This window comes from Seriola lalandi, unplaced genomic scaffold (genome assembly GCF_002814215.2).
Source record: "Seriola lalandi dorsalis isolate HSWRI2012SDOR001 ecotype SW California unplaced genomic scaffold, Sedor1 jcf7180002054879, whole genome shotgun sequence".
NCBI classification, from domain to species: Eukaryota; Metazoa; Chordata; class Actinopteri; order Carangiformes; family Carangidae; genus Seriola; species Seriola lalandi.
In genome coordinates, this window is record NW_019525432.1 from 147,671 (window position 1) to 168,402 (window position 20,732).

At 39.3% G+C, this 20,732-nt stretch overlaps 1 protein-coding gene across 2 annotated transcripts in view; it reads left to right on the forward strand.

Annotated features, from left to right (window-relative positions):
• Positions 1 to 20,732, forward strand: part of ctdp1 (CTD (carboxy-terminal domain, RNA polymerase II, polypeptide A) phosphatase, subunit 1) — a 66,538-nt gene that overhangs the window by 9,673 nt on the left and 36,133 nt on the right. The window contains exons 8-11 of one of the 2 annotated variants that reach the window (XM_023428562.2): positions 926 to 1,969; positions 5,021 to 5,162; positions 5,310 to 5,540; positions 7,808 to 7,961. In XM_023428562.2, the coding sequence (XP_023284330.1) occupies positions 926 to 1,969; positions 5,021 to 5,162; positions 5,310 to 5,540; positions 7,808 to 7,961 (1,571 nt within the window). The remainder of the gene's footprint in view (positions 1 to 925; positions 1,970 to 5,020; positions 5,163 to 5,309; positions 5,541 to 7,807; positions 7,962 to 20,732) is intronic. The other variant, XM_023428563.2, reaches the window with a different exon arrangement.

A 20,732-nucleotide genomic window follows, 5' to 3' on the forward strand; every position in this document is an offset into this window, starting at 1 on the left:
TTGCCTCAAAAGAAGATTCTACACCCAAGAAGGGTTTGCCAACAGGGGCATTCAGAGCAGCTTCCTGAGCTGAAATCTGGGTTACCCCCTGGGCACAGCGTACTAGTGTTAAATGTTAGGAGGGTTATCACGGACCTTCCAGACTGCATTAAGGCTCATGCTTTTCTCACGATGAAAAGGGCCAAAACCATCACTGCTAGTGAAGTTGCACGGATTCAAGTGGTGCATGTAATATTAATTAAGCAGGGGGAGTCAGTACAAAACGTTTAAAAATAAACTGCATCAAACATGATGAAGTGTCTAACTAAAAGTTTGGCTCCTTCCTTTTAGTTGTGGTGAAGATTGAGGTTGCAAATGTGCAAAAAAAATGTAAAAGGTTTTCATAGAGGTCAGAAATATCACTGAATAAATCATTTAGTTAAATGACACCTAAAAAGAAATTCATAATACTTTTCTGTTTGCTTCCAATTAGTTGGTTTAAGAAAAATAAAATGTTGTGCTTTTTAGCATAACTGTCGAAATAATAGCTAAAGCATTTTAGATGGTAAGCTAACGGTAACAAAGTAAGCTAGCTGACACTGATTTAAAGTTCACAGACGTCTTCATAATATTATCTTCATCTTAGAGCCTGTCTCTTTTCAACAAGGACTACAACGGACATAAGTCAGGGACTTTAATGTGGTATTCTTCACATGTAGATTGTGTGTAACCCTTTAAAACTTGTAAGTAGCATTAGCTAGCTAAGTTTGTTACAAGCCTTACGGCACTGTTAGTTATGTTTTTGACTTGTATGATAATCTTTTACTGACATCGTGCAAGATAATCTCTGCTGACTAGTGGCTTCAACCTAGTTTTGTAGGCTTCCTTTGTCAGGATGGGAGAATCTAAAATACGACTCTGATGCACTTTCATGTCTTGTTTCCAGCAGGAGGCCCCTCAAGTCGGCCGGCAGACAGCACAGAATCAGCAGGGACACCTGGTGCAGAAGAGCAAAATAATGGCCTCAGGAAAAGGGCGAGGGACCACAACGTTTCCGGAAAGGATGAGCCCACAACATCTCAGTCTTCTCAGGGAGTACCAACAAATGAACGGACTCATCCCACAGGGGTTTCGGAGGATGAATCAGGACAGAGTAAAGAGTCAGTGACTGAGGTGGTGCCTGGGGCGGGGTCAAGAGAAACTCGGGAGGGGGATAGAACAAATGTAAAGGAGGATGATAGCAACAGGACGCAAGAGGCGCAGGAAGGTGTAAACTCATCAGCGCCCAGCCATGAGTCCAATAACTTGGACTTTGACCTTTCCAGTGACAGTGACAATGACTCCATTACAGAAAAGCCTCCTTCATCAGAGGACGATAGTGAAGGCAATCCTGGACAAGCAAAGAAGGAGGGTGTTACGCAAGAGCCCAGTGATAGGGAAGGGGCGAGGATAGGGGACAGTAAATGTCGGGGGGAAGGAGAAAACAGCTCAGATGCAGCAGAACCTTCAGGAGTTCTTCTCCCAGACCCCGAGCTGGGAAATGGCTGCTCAGATAGGAGAGAGCCAGAAACAGAGTCTCAGAATAGTGAACAATCTGGGGTCACCATGGGGGAGGAGCTGCTGGACCAGAGCATGGAGGAGGAGGAGGAGGAGGAAGAAGAGGAAGCTGATAATGACCAGGACGACCACCTGATCTACCTGGAGGAAGTGCTAGAAAGGATTCACGGCGAGTACTATGCCCGCTACGAGGCCTTCCTGAAGAAGGAGGCCTCCGAGACGCCAGACATCCGCAAGATTGTCCCAGAGCTGAAAGGCAAGACACTGGAGGGCACAATGATAGTGTTCAGTGGTCTGTACCCGACCAACTACCCCATGGAGAGGACTCGTGAGTACTACCATGCCAAGGCACTGGGGGCCAAGATCGGCAAGAATCTGGTTCTCAGCTCCCTAGAACCCAGTCGGACAACACATCTCATCGCAGCACGAGCTGGTATGTAGAAATCCATACGATAGTAGCACTATCAGTGTTAAATTTGACAACAACTTTTTTAAAACATGAAAGGATTACCTGTAATGCTTTGTCTGACTTGGGTACTTTCATTATGTTCCAAACTCTGAACATAGTCGAGGTGTAAATGATGCATTAATGCTTGCTAATGAGGGTAGAATTTAAGGGTAATTTAAGGCTTGTTTAAATGTCGGACTTACTCACGTACGGGCGGATTTGTGTGTCAGAACTTTGGCTGAACATATGTAATTGAGGTTGAGTACACTGTCATCACAGTTAGTGGTCAGCCATTCCAGTTTAATGAGCTCTGGTTAACATCAGGGATGTGCATGATTAGTTGCTACCCTCGCTACGCAGCACCAGAAATACTAGTCAGTTAAACAAATTATTTATATTTTATTAATGTAAAACAGGTTAACTGTTGCATCTGAAATGTTACCAGCTGCACCAGCACACAGCAGCCCTCTTCTCGCCACGTTAGTGCCCACGATGTAAACAACTAAAGAAGTCAGAGTCAGAATCAACTGACATATAGTCACTCCACCGGAGCAATGAGTAATCACATTCAGCGCAGGTAATGTAGGCTTACCAGGAAGGCTACTGGTGCTAGCCACTGCTAATGTTAGCCACACTAGGCAAACCAATAGGACATGGAGTGTTTCTCGTTAATTACCTAGACTGTGGCAGTTAATAATAACATAAAAGATCTCTAACATAATGTTTTGCACCGTTGCTTCATTGTACAGTTTTGCACAGTGCATGGATCCGCTCAGCCCCTCCTTCCACCCCAGTCTGTCCCGCTCTCTCGCTCTCTGACACATTGACAACAGAGCATGTGTCACAGTTGGACTAGTTGTACCAGCCTACATTTAAATTTCCCTTTAATCGACAGGGAAATTGGTCGTTAGGAACATCCCTGGTCAACGTACGACAGTGAGGGGTGTACCACTTTAGTGTTACCTCTGAAGGAGCAGCAGTGAGATGTTCTGTTTTCATTACCAGTAACTTCATACAATTCTCATATGGCATAAAGAGAGTGAATATTAAACACTGAGATTAATATCAGTGAGATGAAATTTTGCTGTCGGACATGCGTGTCATTTCCTGTGAATTCCTCGCACATATGGAGTCAATCTGAACCCAGCATGGAAATGGCAGACTCCGCCACTACCAATAAAAACAAATGTAAAAAGATCTTGATCAGACATAGCACAAAATTTAAATACATGAAAAACAAAACCAAAAAAAAACAACAGATTAATTGATAGCTGCCACCCTGGTATAACAGTTGTGTGACTTCTGTGCTCCTCTCTCAGCTTGTTTTGAAGTTCTTACTGACCAAAAATTGATTAATACTTTGAATATTAAGGCTTAAAATTGATTCTTTCATAGTTCCTTGAGGCTGCTCCTTCTCTGTAATTAGGCCCAGTTGATTGACAGAAACACAGTTCACTGCATCTGCCATTAGAGAACCATGTGAAGGCTGCAGGCTATGTTTGTGTGGCTTTTTTCCCAGATGGTAAAAGTACTTGCACTTTTAAGACCTAGATTATGATTAGGCTTAAAATAATGTACTGTGTCGGTTTACACATTCATTCATTAAGCACCATTGACACCATCTGCAGAAATGTTCATGCATTTTCTGGTAGTTCACAAGATACAAACAATACAACATAGGACTCTTGTCCAAGACTCTTCTGAAAATGACGACTGTATTGCGACCAATCCAGTTAAGCCTTTTGAAAACAAGCACAGGAAGTGGCATCGTTGCCTTGGAAGCCAGCGCCGCTGAGAGCAGCACTTGGCAATCAGTCACTTTGTACATCAGGAGACAAAAATCAGCCAGAGATGGAATCAGCGCACTGTGAGCAGTAGGTCCACTCAGATGGGAAAGAACTGCAGAAAATGGCCATTTTATTGCCAGAAAAGTAAAATTGACAGATATTCATCGTGTGCATCTCACAAAAGTAAATGATTAATTAAGTGTTTACATCTGGACAGCATTTAACCCGTGGATCTATCGAGGAGAAATGGACACTGTGTTGGGAGATGACGTCCCATTAATGCCCATGAAAGTTGCTCACTTGTTAGAGCAGGCTTCCTAACGCTTCTGTGTTTTTGGGCCCATAGAGCATGTGCACTAATGTCTCCCATGGAGTCACATGAATGAGACAAAATAAAATAATCATGCAGCTCTTCTCGACTTATTGGACCGAATGGATGAAATTCTGATATTAAAAAGAGTCATTTCATGGATTTGTGACGCTCAGAAAAATTTATTTACAGATTTACAGCTGCTGCTCTTCCAATGATTGTGTTTGAGAGAAATGTTTTTTGGGCCAGTGAGCGTCTGCTGGCAACACGGCATTAAGATGAAGAGTTTTAACTATGGACAAGAATAGATTTTCTGCGCTGTTACAGGACCAATTGCTAGATGTTTGTTAGGATCACAATAATTCAATTTAGTTACTTAAAGTAATTAGTGCTGCTCGTTTTGGCAAAATTAATAAAACTATCCTTTTGTCCAGTTTGCCAATTTATGGCAAACAGCTCAGGACTGAACAGCCATTCTGCAGACTGTGCACCAACTCAACTAAATGTGCCCAAACAGTGGTAATCAATGTCTGAAAAAGCATTTGATTGTCAGCCATGCATGGCTAAAATAACCTGGGGTTAATGAGCTTCTACAATCAAAAGATTCAATTTGACATCTTTGTGTAAAACATCAATAAGTGTTATTCAAGCAGAAACGCATCTCTCAGTGGATTTCACCCAAACAATACACAGCTTTCTGTGTTTCTCAGAAAACTGTTGAGTTGGCAGAAAAGTTTAACGGCAGTGGCTCCAAAACACAAATCATCGTTTTTAATCTTTCTAATAATATTGACCAGGCAATTATTTTCCTCTTTCTCTTCCAGGAAAAAAAAAAAGGAAAATTGATCAATTATTCAGCAGACCCACAGATTGTGTATTTGGTTATAGCTTCTGATTGTAAGGGTCAAAACCTTGTCTTTATTCACTCCCGTCACCCAGGCACCGAGAAGGTTCGTCAGGGACAGGGCTGCAAGCACCTCTATGTCGTCAACCCCGACTGGCTGTGGAGCTGTCTGGAGCGCTGGGAGAGGGTGGAGGAGCAGCTGTACCCGCTAAAGGAGGACTACTCCAAGACGCCACGGTAAAGGAGCTGTCTGATGAGCCATGGTCTTACAGGCCTCCCCAAACATAATACATGTGAACTGATACTTAAAAAATACCGCAGATGTATGAGAACCTTCATCTAGGATTGTCTTTACTCTGAGATCTTGTTTCTTGTCTGTTAAAGGAGCAACAGTCCAGCAGCTTTCCCTGACAATCAGAGCTCCCTGCATAAGCCTATTTTCCACCCAGCTCCCATCCACCACAGACCTCCACCTCCAGCCCCAGAGGTCCGGACCTACGACCCCGTCACAGGGAAGCTGATCCGCAGGGGCCCTCAGGTGTCACGGCCACCGCCCTATCTCCAGGCATCAGGGTCTTTGTTGCTCTCTGATCACAGAGAGCAGTCTTGTCTCAGGTACTGCAAGAAATGAATTGGATTTGTGCAAAATAAACACGCAGTGGATGAGACTGTCTCAAAAAGAGCTAGTCAGCTATAAGTCTGACATGAAACAGAGCAGCTGACCTAACATATAAGCTTCCAGGAGTTTTTGTCCTTGTGTGTGACCTGTTTTTTCAGGTTCTAAATCTAACTCTGTGTAAGCTTAAGCCTATGAAATGATCTTAAATAAAATATTCGCCACATCATCAAACCTTTACAGCCACTGTACCTTATTTTCAGTTAATCCCACTTAAACTCATAATAACTGACTAGAGCAAATGTGTATTAATCCACTGCTGAACACACTCCTCATATAAAAAAAAAGCATCACTTAATCCATTTACTAAAAACTACAGTTCTACACTGTTTAGCAAAATCCTTTTTTATGTATTCATTTATTTAAAAGAAACTTTTTTGTGACCACTTTTTAAAGATTTAATTCTCAGTGTCACAGACATGATCCAGAAGTATTAAAGAGACGCATTATTGGTTTTGGTCTTTTAATGGGATTTGTCCACAATTACAAAAAAAAAAAGTGGATGTTGAAGTTAAAGGAACTATATTTGAGCCTTTTAGTTAAGACTAATTTGGTTAATATTGTGTTCATATTATTTACATGTTCTTGTTTATTTATTGACATGTTCTGTCTCTTACTTTACCGGTCATCTCTCACTCTATTTCTCCATGAATGTTGCCCCTTGAGAGTTGTGCAGGATTGTAGCAGTATGTATAAAATGTATAAAAGTGGGAGTTATGCTACTGATGTTTCTCAGTTTAATATTGACTGCAGATTTGCTCATAACACATCTCAAATGTATGGCTTTGTCCTCTAGGCCTCATTTGCATCCCGCCCTTCTCTGTAAGCTGAAACAGCTTTCGGTGTAGTGCTACAATAATATTTGAAATACCCCCAACGGTGACCTGCAGCGCCTTCAGTTATCAACTGAGGCACAATAAAACCCCCCCTAACAAAGCTTTTACTGTATGGATTGTTTATAGCATTTGGTTGCAGGGGAAACCCGTCAACCCCCAAGTGTGTAGTCTGTTGCTCCCAGACGAGCCTCTGTGCTTGCGTTGCACATCTTTTCATCTGCACACTGGCTCTTAAATAAAAGCACAATAAAATCCAGGCTACTTTGCACTACTAGGGGAAAATGTCTCTCTTCAACAGAATGAGATGCTTCTCTTAAAATGTTTTATACTCATCCAGTCATATAAATATTTGATTCTGTTGTCATGACCTTGTTTAATCTCCACTTACAGTTTAACAAGAATGATGTGGCAGGTGCAAGGAAAGCTTCACACGTCAAAGTCACCTTTGTGATGTACTACTCTATTTGTCATTGATGTGTCGGTCACAAATGCTAATGAAGAGTGTGTCCTCTCTCTGTGTATTTGTTTGTCATTGGGCTGTCACAGAGACGCAGTGGCCTGACAGTTTTTCACAAGAGGAATACAAACTGTGACTTTACTCTCCTTACTGGACAGTCACGCCGGCTTAAAATGTTTTGAACTGAATATATATGAGATGACACACTGTAATTAATAGTCACAAGCATGAAATTGGCCCACTTTATGTGTGGATTAGAGGCAGTGTGGATGTTTAAGGGAGTTGCATAAACTTGGATTTAATTATCAAAGCATCTGTTCAATTAAGCACTGTCAAAGGGAAATGTCCTCTTTCCACTTTCATGAGATTTTTATCTAATGAGTTTTTGTTACAGAGAAAAAGCCTTTGTAATTCTCATCGTTGGTCTCCAGGTCGACTTTCACTCTTTCACTCTGCACTCTACATCTGCAAATTGTTTGCATTGTGAAAAATGTGCTGAGTATGTACAGTGTTTGCAAATTAATGGAGTTCCCTTGCAGTTCCTGTAAAGTGTACTCTAAAAACAAGACTGCATTTGAAAGCAGCACAAGCTAACAAGATTAAAAAAAAAAAAGAAGAAAGAAAGTCATTATATTACATGTAAATGTATATAAGTATTAATTTTCAGTAATATTAGCACATCTATTGGTTGACTCAGTTGATGACAGATTTGTCAGTTCATTTAAATTTGTTGATTAAGTGGCAAAAATGGCCTCCATACGATTTCAGCCACATTTATATTATTTTAAAAACAGCAGATACCTATGATATTGACAGTATAGAGAGAGGTCACTGATATCTTTCTTTTTCGCTATCTATCTAGCGGTTTGCCTGCAAATAGTTTTTAAGTATTTCGTCTGTTATTTTACTACAGGGGAACTTCAAAGACTCAGCAGGATGACGCGGCGGGGTCCAGCCAAGACGACGAGCAGCCGGGACCATCGCGTCGGAAACGACAGCCGAGCATGTCAGAAACTATGCCTCTATACACACTGTGCAAGGAGGATCTGGAGAGCATGGACAAAGAGGTAAGGAAGGAGGAAACACTCCTGTTGACTCATCCTTCTATTAATTTGTCTAGGAATAAGAACTTCCCGAGAGGCTTAGAAATCTGTAATGTTGTGAGACGTTTACATCTAGAGCCAAACTGCTGCTCCGCACAATAAAACAAGCTTTGTTAATGTCACCATAAACAGCAGATTTGCTGTGTTAAGCTTTTAGTAGTTCTGAAGCTCCAGCATAACAGAGTCCTTGTTGTTTATACTTCTCTTTCACTCTTACTTTAATGTTCTTAACTTTATCTGATAAAATAAATACCACTGAACAACAGTTTAGTGGTATAAAGACAGAAAACAGACTCCTGTTCCTAACTTTATCTGATAAGATAAATTCAAGTAAACAGGTTAACAGTTGCATGGTAATAATAAATATTATAAACCAATGTTAGGCCAAAACAAAAATGAAAATAAACAATAACAATGAATAAAACATCTGATAAAACAACAAAAAAAAATGTCACTAAAATCACCAGGAACAATTAATATAACCCAAACCCTAACCCAAAGATTAGAATTTAAGAGCTATCAAAGTTAGATAAACCCAAATTAAAAGCCTGATTAAAAAGAAAGGTCTTTAATTTAACTTAAAAAAAAAAAAAAAAAATCAAGTGAGTTTGCTGTTCTAAGATCAAGGAGAGGGTACTCAACAAGACAGAATACAGCCTCACCAGAACTGTTGTTCGAACCTCTTAAATAAAAGCAGTAAAAGATCTGAGAATTCTTATTGGAACATAAAATGAAAGGCAGGTGCTGATAAAGGTTATGTACAACTTTATTAACAGGTAACAGGACTTTAAAAATCCGATGCAGGGTCATGAGCAGGGCGCTAATACAATACAATACAATCCCTTTTTTGTGTTAACCAAAATCCTGACTACAGCCATCAGAATTAACTGCAATTTTCTTGAAGACGTTCTATGTAGCCAGTAAAGAGAGAGTTGCTGTAATCTCAGCGAATTGTAATAAAAGCATGTATCATCATTCTAGCTTTGCTTGGAGTTAAAATTGTTTAATTTTGGCAATATTCCCAACATTAAAAAATTATGTTTTTGTGACCTCATTAAAATGGCAAATAAAATGTTTGTCTAAAAGATCGTAAACCGTTCTCTGATGAAACAAACATATAAAGTTGTGTATCATCTGCGTAACGTGATATGTGAAAAGAAAAAAAGAAAAAAGAACAGGACCCAGAATTCTTCCTGGAGGAACACCATAATTGATATGAAATCAATAGGATGCAGAATCAGCTGATCATGTTTTCACCAAAGTTAGCTGTCAGTTTCTATACAGAAACATCTACTGTTAATGTCACCATTATGGATATTTGAATGGTTTAGGGATTTTCAGGTTTGGTTGTTGTAGCCTAATGTTGTAGTTTCAGGTTGGCTGCCTCCCTGTGCTTGTGTGCATTTTTCCATGTCAACTGCTCTTGTCATTTGTTGGTAAAACTTATGGAAAAGTTAGTAGTGCTTGGTTTGATAGTTCAGATCTCACTGCATTGTCATGTATGATTGAGATGTGAAGTTTTGAGCTTGCAAAATTCAAAATTGCATTTGAATACATTTTATTATGCAGCTGTAGTAGATAGCTTTTGGCAAATTGTAATGGCTGACTGAAATATTTAGCATCTATAGCCTTGAAAACATCAGAGCAACACATCCTTTAATTATGCATCCTCTTTACATTTCCAGCCTGTCATCTATTCTGATATTCAAATCCTTACATATGCTATCATGTCAGCCTACTTTCTGCATTTTATAATTTTTTTTGCCATTCATGCAAGGCAGGTGAAGTGATTACTAATGTCTGAGAGCACTGCACCTCCTGCTTGGATAATACTCTTTAATGGAGGCTGGATTCTGCTAAGGCTTCAGCGGGGGGAAAATGTGCAAAGCGGATCCTTGAGATCTGCCAAGAGCCTCTCAGCAGGTGATTATTCTAAAGAAAAAGCTCGTTCACATGGGACATGAAATGTGACAAGCCATGTTTGAATTGAGGTCACATGTTGCCTTGCGGTAATTATTTGGTCCCTTTTTCATTACGTGGAAATATCTCATTGTAAATCTGCAATGGTTATCACTCAACTACTAGATTTTTCCCTTTAAATGACCTATAAATATTAACAGTATGTGATTTTGAATGATTTGATTTATATTATAGTCATCTTAAAGCTGCAATAATCAAAATCTTTATATTACCACTGCATGATATTACAATGTTTAGTGTGAAAGGGTTCACTCATAATGTCAAACCCACAAAGAATTATCAACCAACTCTCCAGCGCTATGGAGCGTTTTGGAGTTCATTGTTTTTTGGTTTTACAGCCCACTACGTTACTTTTGTGTTCGACTCCCACAGTGCTTAACAGCCTCGTTTCCAGGATGTGTTGTTTATTGATGTAAAAAAAAAAAAAAAAAGAAAGTCACAATACAGCCTTTGCAGGTGTTTTCTGGGGTGGGATGCATTTATATTAAGGATGCACACAATACATTTGGGTGAGAAATATTGAATATGAAGGAAAAAGTTTTCTTTTTACAACAACGGTTAGGCCTGTCCTTTTAAAATGAGTCGATGCAGCAGTCAAGAAGACCCTGAGTGACTGTTTGTGCTTATAAAAACAAAAAATATAGTAAAAAAAGCATGTTTGGTTTTTCTAACTATATTTATTATTATTAGTATGTACTATTCGTTTTTCAACTGTAAGCACATGACCAATTAATATACTCGGGGGCGGTACTACACTCAGTAACAAATAGCGGTGGTATCATCTCCTTAAACCTCTAATACAGATCTAACACAGGTTATACTGTATGTCCTGCTAGGAAATGGGATTTTAAGTAAAATTTAATGGAATGATCTGGGTGTCAGTGTGATTGGCCATGCTTTAAGTGACAAACTGACTCCTGTTACTGGGATGCAAAAGAGTCTGCCCGGTCATTAACTCAATTGAATTCTGTAGTTAAGTTACTCTGTAGCTGCAGGCGACAGCTCAGTCTGCTGTGCTATGCCTTTCTGGAAATTGACTTTATTATCCTTATTTTATCTCCTGTAAAATACTGTGCTATTCTGAACAGGGCTTTTGTTTAACATAACTTAATGCCACAAAATAATGTAGTGTGAAATGTTCCTTGGCCTTGCAAGTAGTGCTAGATTACCACAAAGCTAGCTAGCCAAATATGCTAACATTTATAGCTTACATTAGAGCAGATAAACACACCGTTAAATCCATTTCTTACAGTTGTGTTTGTTTTTGGAAAGGCTTAAAAAAACAAGACCCTCTAAACTTTTTAAATGTTGAGCACCACTCTTATTTAAGCCCCATACACATCGCATTGGCCTGCTTACAGATCCATTAGGGAATAAGTGAATAGTCAATCACTTAGTTGAACAAAAACCACAAAAAAAAACAGAACTATTGCACTTCTCCCTGATAAATGACACGGCAGAGTACATTGTGTTGGAACCTAACAATCCTCCCTTTCTCGATTGAAGAGTAACAGTCCTCCTAAAGGTAATTGTTCCTGTTACCGCTCAATTTTGTTCTTCATACAATGCGGCTATGGCAGAAAATAGGACATATTTTCAAAGATCATGTCTGTGTTTGTGCCTATTAGACATCATGACGACTGCAGCAGGAAGCAAACTGGAAACAGTTTCTATTATTAATCTGGAAATGGTACATGATGTCAGTGGTTGGGTCAGGCCTTTTGTATGATTGAGTCACCCAGGTGGTTCAGACTCAAAAAGGTTTTCTCTGTCCCCTTTCTTGGATAATGTGGGGTATCTGAAAAGGAGAGGATGTGCTGTTTGAAAATCATACTTTTCATGATAATTTGAATGAACATCAGCAATACAATTTGATAATGGATGGCTTTGAGTCATTGCTGACAACGTGGTTAAATTGAATGTGTTGTGGGTTTCATCAGAGAAGGGAACAACGTGTCTTTCCACCAAGAGAAATGGATCTTTCCCCGCATATGTGTTGTTTAATGTTGAAATCATGGAGGTCTCCGAACTGTGTAAAGGCTGGCCTCTTATGAAACGTTCGTGAGCAAGAACAGAATTGATGTTACTAATGTGGCAATTACTCATTTTCTGTTAACAGACGAGATCTGTCCTTTTTCAGCAGTAAATGCATTCTCATGTATCTCACCTTGGAACCACAAAGGCCTTCTCTATTTAGTGCCAAAGACCTGTGCTTTTATATTTTTATGAACCAGTACCATTGTGCAGTAAAACAATATCATTGCAGCGCGGCCTTAACATTAATTTTCATTCAATTAAAGGCCAGCCTCTTGCTTATGTAGCACTATCAAAGTGGAAGATCACATTGGTTAATGAGGTGTTCATTGCTTACACAGTGTGTTGTTCCCGGAACACCAGCAGCACTTTTTTGTGTAAATGTGACATTTAAGTGGCTTGAACATAAAGCTGAGTGAAGTTCACTGTTGAACAGGGACGATTTGATGATGTTTTTTTGCCCCATCTGTTTGTTTTTGTTGTATTATAACACACTGGCCCCTCTATTGGTTCAGACAAAGCTCATTTCAAAAATAGTTTGATTTAAAAATGAAAATGTCAGGCTGATTTTTCAGGCACACATTTTAAAGTTGATAAAATAACGCTCGGCTATTAACACAGAAAGATTCTGAATGCTAATGCCACTGTTTCAAAATGACCAGGAGAGGGGAGTGAAGTACACAAAACACACTCGATTGTATCAATTTCATCTTACTTCATCACTTAAGAACAACATTATATTGCTGCACATATTACATCACAGTATACCAAGAAAAAAACAAGGTGAAACTCCTCCAGTCTGTGCCACATAGGGTTTGCAGTTATAGAGCAAAGTCTCTGTGAAACAGAACATGGCTCATAAATGTGTGATTTTTGACAGTAAACAACACCGAAGCTCAGGACTTTCTGTCAGGCTCTGATAATTTGGAAGTTTCTTTATTTACTTCTTCTGCTACTTGCAATTAAAACTACATTGTTCCCCAACATCCTCTGCACTGTAGAAAAGTAAAGGGTCCTTTGTAAACAGACTATTTCAAATGTCATCCTCCTCGGACTGCCTTTGCTAAAGGGCAGTCTGTGACATTCTTAAACGCTCTAGATCTTCAGGGCAAAGGGAAAGAACCAGTCTTAATTGGCTGGAGCAAGGTACGCATCTGAGTCAGGTAGACAGCATCACATAGACAGCATCACATTTAAATGTCACCAGTGGTTACATGGTGGTGTGTGTCAGTTTTACCTGCAGCAACATGTGCATAGTTGCCCAGCAAAGGATCACGGCAGTGTACCAACAGGGTGACCTTTGTTTGTTGAACTTTAAGTTATTATTAGTTATTATTTAAGTTATTATCATTAGTAGCTCATCGTGTTCCATGAAATTTAGAGAGCTTTATCGTTCAGTTTACGTCACAATCAGAATTATGGGAAAGTGGCTTAATCATGTTTAATCCACACATACGTGAGTGTCCGCTAGGGTCTGAGTGATGTAAATGTAGTCATCAGAGGGTGTACGCGAGGCTCTGATGTCTGTGTACCGTCCAATTTACTGTACTGGCGGTTATTATGCTACAAGGGTTCTCTAAGTGATCTAGAAAGTACTATAATAAGAACAACTATACATCTGTGGTGTCTGCAGGTGTCCATGTGGGAGGGAGTATAATTGAGGCTGAAGGAGTTCAGACAGGGTTTTCTGCTTTCTCCATCTTGGTTTATTGTGTTTTCATAGCTCCGTCAATGAACTGTCTCCCATTATTGAAAAGTAATAATGTTTTTTTTCTCACATCTAACAGTTTCCTCGCATTTCTGTTCATTAACAAAAGCAGCCAGTCTTCACACCCAAAGAAACCTTCTCTGATGAAAGGGATCATTTTCTTCTGCTTCTTCTTTCTCTCCATTACTCGAGTTTGAAAACCCTTGACTATACAGCATCAAGTCAGTACTCCATATTTAAAATAATCTACGTCAGGGTCTTTAAATATGTAAACACCTGAGATTTTCATTGTTAATTTTTGTCATCTACACAAAAATTCAGTATCCACTTCACACACCACTTCACTTTTAACATAAGGTATTTAAACATGCATCTTTTTAGGAGATAAAACTCAAGTCAATTTATCTATATAGCTGAAAGTGAATGTAAAATTAGCTGGATTTGAATTCCTGACGAATTAGCATTTTAACTGCCTTCATCTCTGTAGGACAGTGTATTTATCAGCACCTTTCAACTGTTCCGGCACACCAAGTCAGAGTTAAATGAAATGCTGATGAGTTCAGGCTCCAGCAGTCAATGACTATTGAATGATTATTACACAGTCAGGTGAAGATTCAGACACAGGGCATTGTTGGTGTGACACGTGTGACGCCATCGGGGGCCCTCAGAGACGTGGCTTATTAAGTCTGGGTTCACAGGAGATCAGTCACAGTGATCCCAGCGCTCCCTCCGCCTGCAGGTATCGATCTCACAGCCTTGGTGGGATGTAATCCTCAGGAGTTACTGTGGAGGAGGAGCAGCTTCAGTATGAGTCTGCAGAATAAAGAGGCTTGTTAAGATTTTTTTTTTTTCTTATATTATTATGATAACTATAGAATTGCATACCATTGTAATTCATTGATAAAAATCGTACGTCTTCACAAACAGGCAAAGTAATGTGTTTTGTCCATCCAGATGTGAGCCATTGGACCCTGTTTTGTACCTTGCTGTAGCTAATGTGTACCAAAGACTAGATAAATCCAATGTGCAGTATATGAACGCCTTTTTTTTTTTTTTTTGCTCCGCTGCAACAGACTTACAGACGAGTAATTACAGCTTTAGTGTGAAGAATCGCAACCGTCCCAGCAGAGCTTCCACGGATATGAAGTGACACATGGTTCAGAGGATTTGTCTCAGCTGATGATGAGGTTTCTGTTGATTTAAAAGCTTCATTTAATTTTTCTCTTTGCAATAAAGTCCAAAGTTTACTTTAACTCCAGCGCGAGGCTCCTGCGCAGCTAACCGAGCTGCACCAGCAGGTCAATGGTATGGAGTAACGCTAGGGCAATAATTGCATTTGTTTGGCAGAGGATAGCAGATAAGCACTAGAGTTATGATGTGGTCATGTTGTGTCATTTGGACTGTACTGTGCCCAATAAGGAAGTGTTGAACATTACATTTTCTTTCAGTATGCTTGGAACAGCTCCAGTACTGGGTTTTGACAGAAGTTCAACTTTGGCGTCACATGGAGTGCTTTTATATGCAGACGAGGGTCTCAGTTGTCATTGGATCATTAAAATCCCAGTTGTATCTTTGCACTTGGAAACATCTATCCTTGTATCCTTGTTTGATAAACCCGTATAAGCCCTTATATGAGCTCACCTGCACGCAGCTCATCAGAAACCGGGACACTGCTAAATGATACTGACTACAGAAAGAGCAAATTTATGGCAGCTGTCACTTCACAGTTAATTGATAAATAAAAACTCTTCATTATTTTTGAAAGCATCCTTGCTTTACTTTTAGTGCCAACCACAGTCCTGTAAATAATGACAATAATAATTCATTATGAATTGGAGCCCCTGTGGGAGAATTAAGTATACCTAGCCTTACCATAATAATAATAATATATAGATTAATCCATGGTTCCCAGACAGGATGAGCAGAGCTACTGACCCGGTATAACTAATAGCCTAACATTATAACATTATTAAATGCTACAATTGCATTGCGGTTATTGCTGGAATGAGCTCCACCTGTGGGAACGTATATAAATCCACTTCGTTTGGAACCAATAAGAAACAAACAACTTAAAAAAAACTATTAAAATTCAGGTTGGCAGGATTTATTGAGAAGGCAGGACAACATGTACAAGTAAAAGATGGACAGATTTTTTTGACAAGGATGAAAAAACAAAAACAAGCAAACACATCAGTCAAATCCAAAACATGAAGAAGCTGTTCTTGTCAAAACTCCGTTGCTGTTTTGGCAGAGTTAACTTTGATTGCTTAATTGCAGAGTGAAAACTGAGGAACATATGTGAAAAGAAACAAGCGGTTGATGTTCTTGTTAATGTTCTTTGAATAACATCCAGCAGCTCTCCTTTTTTTAGTTTCCTCTATGTTACAGTTCATTTACAGTTTGGGAGGTTTAAGTGCCTCAAACCTTTTCAAGCCCCCGAAGGTCGGATAGAAAAAGTTTGGGAACCACTGGATTAAGTGTTACTGTAAATACTTTGTCAATTAGTTGATTATTTTCACAATTAATCATAAAATGCCATAAGTAATGCCTGTCACAAATTCTCAAAGATAATTGGTTTAACATCATTTTTAACAAAAATGAGAAGCTGGAAACAGTGAATTTTTGGCAACCTTACACTTCTACAATTAGCTTATGCTTAATAAAATAACTGGAAACCTTGTGCAGCATTGTCTCGTCTTCCCATAAAGTAAAAGTAAAAGTGAAGCCGTCAGTCTGTGTCCCTAAGAGTGTGTGGTGCTGTCCATGGTGCTGAACATATTCACACATTTACACAGAGTTCAACACTTTGCAGAGCAGTGGGTTACAAAATATCAGAGCAGTGCTACAGGGTCAGGTGCAGTCAGCCATTATACCGACACAACCAGCACATTACTGCTCCGTGACAAGCCGCTCTGTCATCCAAACCAGACTCCCTCCTCTGTCCCTCAACCTGGAGCGATATGACTACTCCCTCTGCTCCGGTTTCCATTCCCCACACAGTTCCTGGCAGCCTGACAGTAACACCTCAAGTCATCTGACTGTGACAAGATGTCCACTTTTGGTTCTCGCTCAAACAATTAGCGTCCATTCTGCTTTTATTTTTTCCAAAACTGTACAGATTCAGAAAAGTGCATCATTGATATAAAAACTCTCTGAAAGCTGAAGTCTCTGAATGAATTCTCTGAAGTATTTTATGTTCTGTTCCGAAGTGATGTTTTCAGCTCAGCCTTATGTAACCACCCTCGACTAACCTCAGCTGCAGTGTAGCACGATTTTCTGAGATGATGGTGAAAAGAAGCCAATATCTTCCTGTTTGCAGAGCCTCTTAAGAATTCTTGTTCTCAAAAGATTGTTGTATTCTCTACATTTGAGCCCTTGTTGTAGGAGTAAAGTAGAGGTGGGGTAAGGATGTGAATTCTTCTTGCGATTGTTCCCATCAGAACGGGAATCACAGGATGGTATTGGGCTTTTGATGTGAACCCTGAGCTAACTCTCTGGAGTCTAAGGCGTGTAAGACTCTGTGGATGTAGCTGGACATGTCTTGATATTTTTATACATTTCACCTTTAACAAAAACAGTGATCCCAAAGTGCTACATTCAGCACAAACACATTGTTTCAATAATCTGAAAACATTAAGAATTTTGTTGATCTATTTGTTTAAATCAACTGTAACTTCATCAGAATCAGAAATGTTATGTGGTTTGACTAGCTTACACATTAAACCATAGAATTCACCATTTATACATTACAACAGCCATAAAACATGTTCAAGTATTTCAATCATTTACACCTGACACATGAGTTAGCCTATACTAATGAGACTTAATTGTCACAATCCCCATGAGTCTGATTTAGTTGGCTGGAAGGAATATTACAAACGTGCTTTGTATAGCACACAATATTACACCACAAGAGCCTGATGATGACACATGAAATAATTAATCAGTGAGAGGGCTAATCTGAACATTAGTGCATTACAAATAACAGATGGGAGCACAGAGTGAGAAGGTAAATTGGAAAGAATGAAAATTTTAATTACAGCCGCAAACGGCAACAATCGGGGTCCAAGCAGCTTGAGAATATTGGGGCAGAATCCATGAACTGTGAGCAGTGGAGCAAAGATGCAGAGGCAGCATAATGTGCAAAAAAAAAATCAATTACTTTGGCAGATGATGTGATGTGCGATTTCTGTTGGTTGTTTTTGCATTTCGTTTTCCCTGAAAAAATATAAAAGTGATGATGATGTTTTTTTGGGTCTTGTACCAAACAATCATCTTTGTTTACATCTGGAGAATATGATTTGTAGGTTGGGACGTCTCAATGTTGTGACACATTTTACCTTTATTAAAAAAATTGTTTTTTTCTCTTTTTTTTTTTTTTGCAGCTCCTACCATTTGGATATTGCATTTGGCCATATTGCAATTTCGATTATATTTCAATTAACTGTGCAGCCCTACTTTTTCCAATTTTTGTAGTCCAATACGGTACCAGCAATTTTGTTCCTTGGACTCTTAATTACAGAGTGTAACTTGCAGGTAGTGAGTTGACGTTACTGGCTACAGTAGGTTTAACATGATACAGTTTTACGATCTGCTGCGGAGAAGTTTTAGCTGCTGCAGCTGCTTTAGTTTCTTTATGACAGAAGTTTTAGCTGTAAAAACCATATGATATATGATATGATGTGCTGTGCCAGTGCAGATTTGATGGAGGTAAAATAATTCACTTAGTCACTTAGTGAGGTCTGTGCTTCTGATTGACCGGTGTCACATTTTGCTTCTTCCCTAACAAATCGTTTGTATTTAATAGTAAGCACCAGGCTTTCATGCCTACCTCTCTTCTTATACATTTGCATTAACTTCCTTTTCCCCTGGGCCTCAGGTTTTTTGCTTTTTCTCACAAATGCAAAACCCCTTTCTTCCTCCGTGCCCACATTAAATGACCTGTCAACAGTCCTTCTCCACGCAGCAATCACCTGTCCGCCCTGACTACTTGTCACAGATGAAGTTAGTAATTTTGGCAGGGAATAAATCTTGTATGATCTTTCTTTCAGTGGGAATTTGGTACGTTAAATTGTCCCAGTGGGGTCCTCAGTCTGGTGAAGACATGAGCTCCTTGTACAATAACCATAGGAATAGCAATAAGAAATTGGCCAGGACAATGAGCAGTGATTGACTCACTGCATTGAAATGTGTCGTGCACTCACTGCGGGCTCCTGCCTCAAATATTCTGCTGCTGAGTTTTCTCTTCTGATATATGTTAATATACTGAGAAATTGGATATTTTTCCTCTAAAGTCAGACCTGAAGTGAACCTCTGCTCTTCAAAACTCTTACTTTATCCTCTGCCTGAGAGGAGTGAATTTCTTTCTTGGTTTACCTCAACGTATGCTGTGTTGCCTGTATGCAGTTCATTGTTATGTTTTTTTGGTTTGTTTTTTTATCAGTTTTTTACCTGCATGGATTTACATGTCAAATTTTTCTCTTCTGAACTCTTAAATGCTTGTATACATGTAGTCCCAGTGTCATTATTGCTTGGTTATTATTCCGGCTACTATTATGAAGCTGTACTGTTGGACAGTGATGAATAGAAAAACTTTTTTTTAAAATACCATTTCATTTTTGACACATGTAAGACAATAATTCAGGATAAAATTTCAGCTGATTCAGTCCTGAGTAGTGTTTTTAACTTAACCAAAGCCTCGTTTGGCCACTAATTTTCTCTAAGTTGGCCTCAGCTCAGCTGAAGCTCATTGCTCTGGGCAACAGCAGTTCACTGCTCCCACAGTAACAGCTACTCCTAATTGCTGCCTTTCATTTAAAATGAATGACTGTCAGCTTCTTTTGCTGGACATGAATCTTTCAGTGTGAGTTACACCTCGGGCTGAATTTAAGTCTGAAACTGAAATATCTATGTCCATGCATGTCAAATGACAGTAAACATCATTTTTATAACACACAAAACTTCCTCTATTTCATGTTTGCTAGTTTGCGCCTCCGTCCTCTAAATCTTGTACATCTTTCTCCAAACAGATGAATCATTACAGTCGACCACAAATGTTCACACAGTAGCGGAGAAACTGAAGCCTTATGTCAAAAATAAATTGTGTACTCTACTTGCGGCGTGCAGTGATGAGACCAATAGCCCGACTCTAAACTAGCTTTGAGATGGTGCCTTGCTGTGCTTTGAAAAGTTTCATGATGCGCTCTTTGCTCGGCCTTTGATTACAGCCAGGAGAAGGATGCAGTGGGATGTTTGCAACACTGTTTGTGGGGATTGTTAATGGTTCCATTTCTGCTCAGGCTGCGAGACCCTTCCTGAAACAGTGAACGGTGGAATGGTTTTTAAAGTGCAGTGATCAGAAGCAGACACGTCTCAGCCAAGCCGTATACTTTAGTGTGGCCTGCCTCATTGGTATTTGTCGGTAGTAGAGAAGAACTGCTTTGATGCATACACTGAACATGGGAATGTTTTTGTATTTTGCACTCAGAAATAAACTTTTTCCACTACTGCCGGGTAAAACATGTTTGAGAAGATATGTTCACACAGAGGTGGTGTTCTTAATTATTTAAACTTGGGATTTGTAGAACATGAAATTCACTTTTTGTGTAAATAAGTATAAAATATAATGATACTGCTGTTACTGGGCAGATTTTTCCATTTTCTAGTTTATTTTTGGTGTTGTTAGTTCAAACACTTTCTGAGCGTCAGGCCTCTGCGGTGGCGTTTCCAATGGTAGTGGTTGATAGACATCTGAGAGCAGGCATTGCCAGGAGACGTAACACTGACGTTAAGTGTTTTATCTTGTACGACAGGTCCATGTAGTGTTGATGATGTAGTGGAGTTGAAGCGATATCATGACCCATTTTTACTTTCTGCCCACAAAGATATTGCACCAATCAAATGAGAGCTACGCAACAACATCAACATTGTTGTCATTGTCGTCAACATTGGCGCAGCAGAAAGTACAAAAAAGCACATTTTTCAAATTTGAATTTTCTATATTTTTTTTTTTT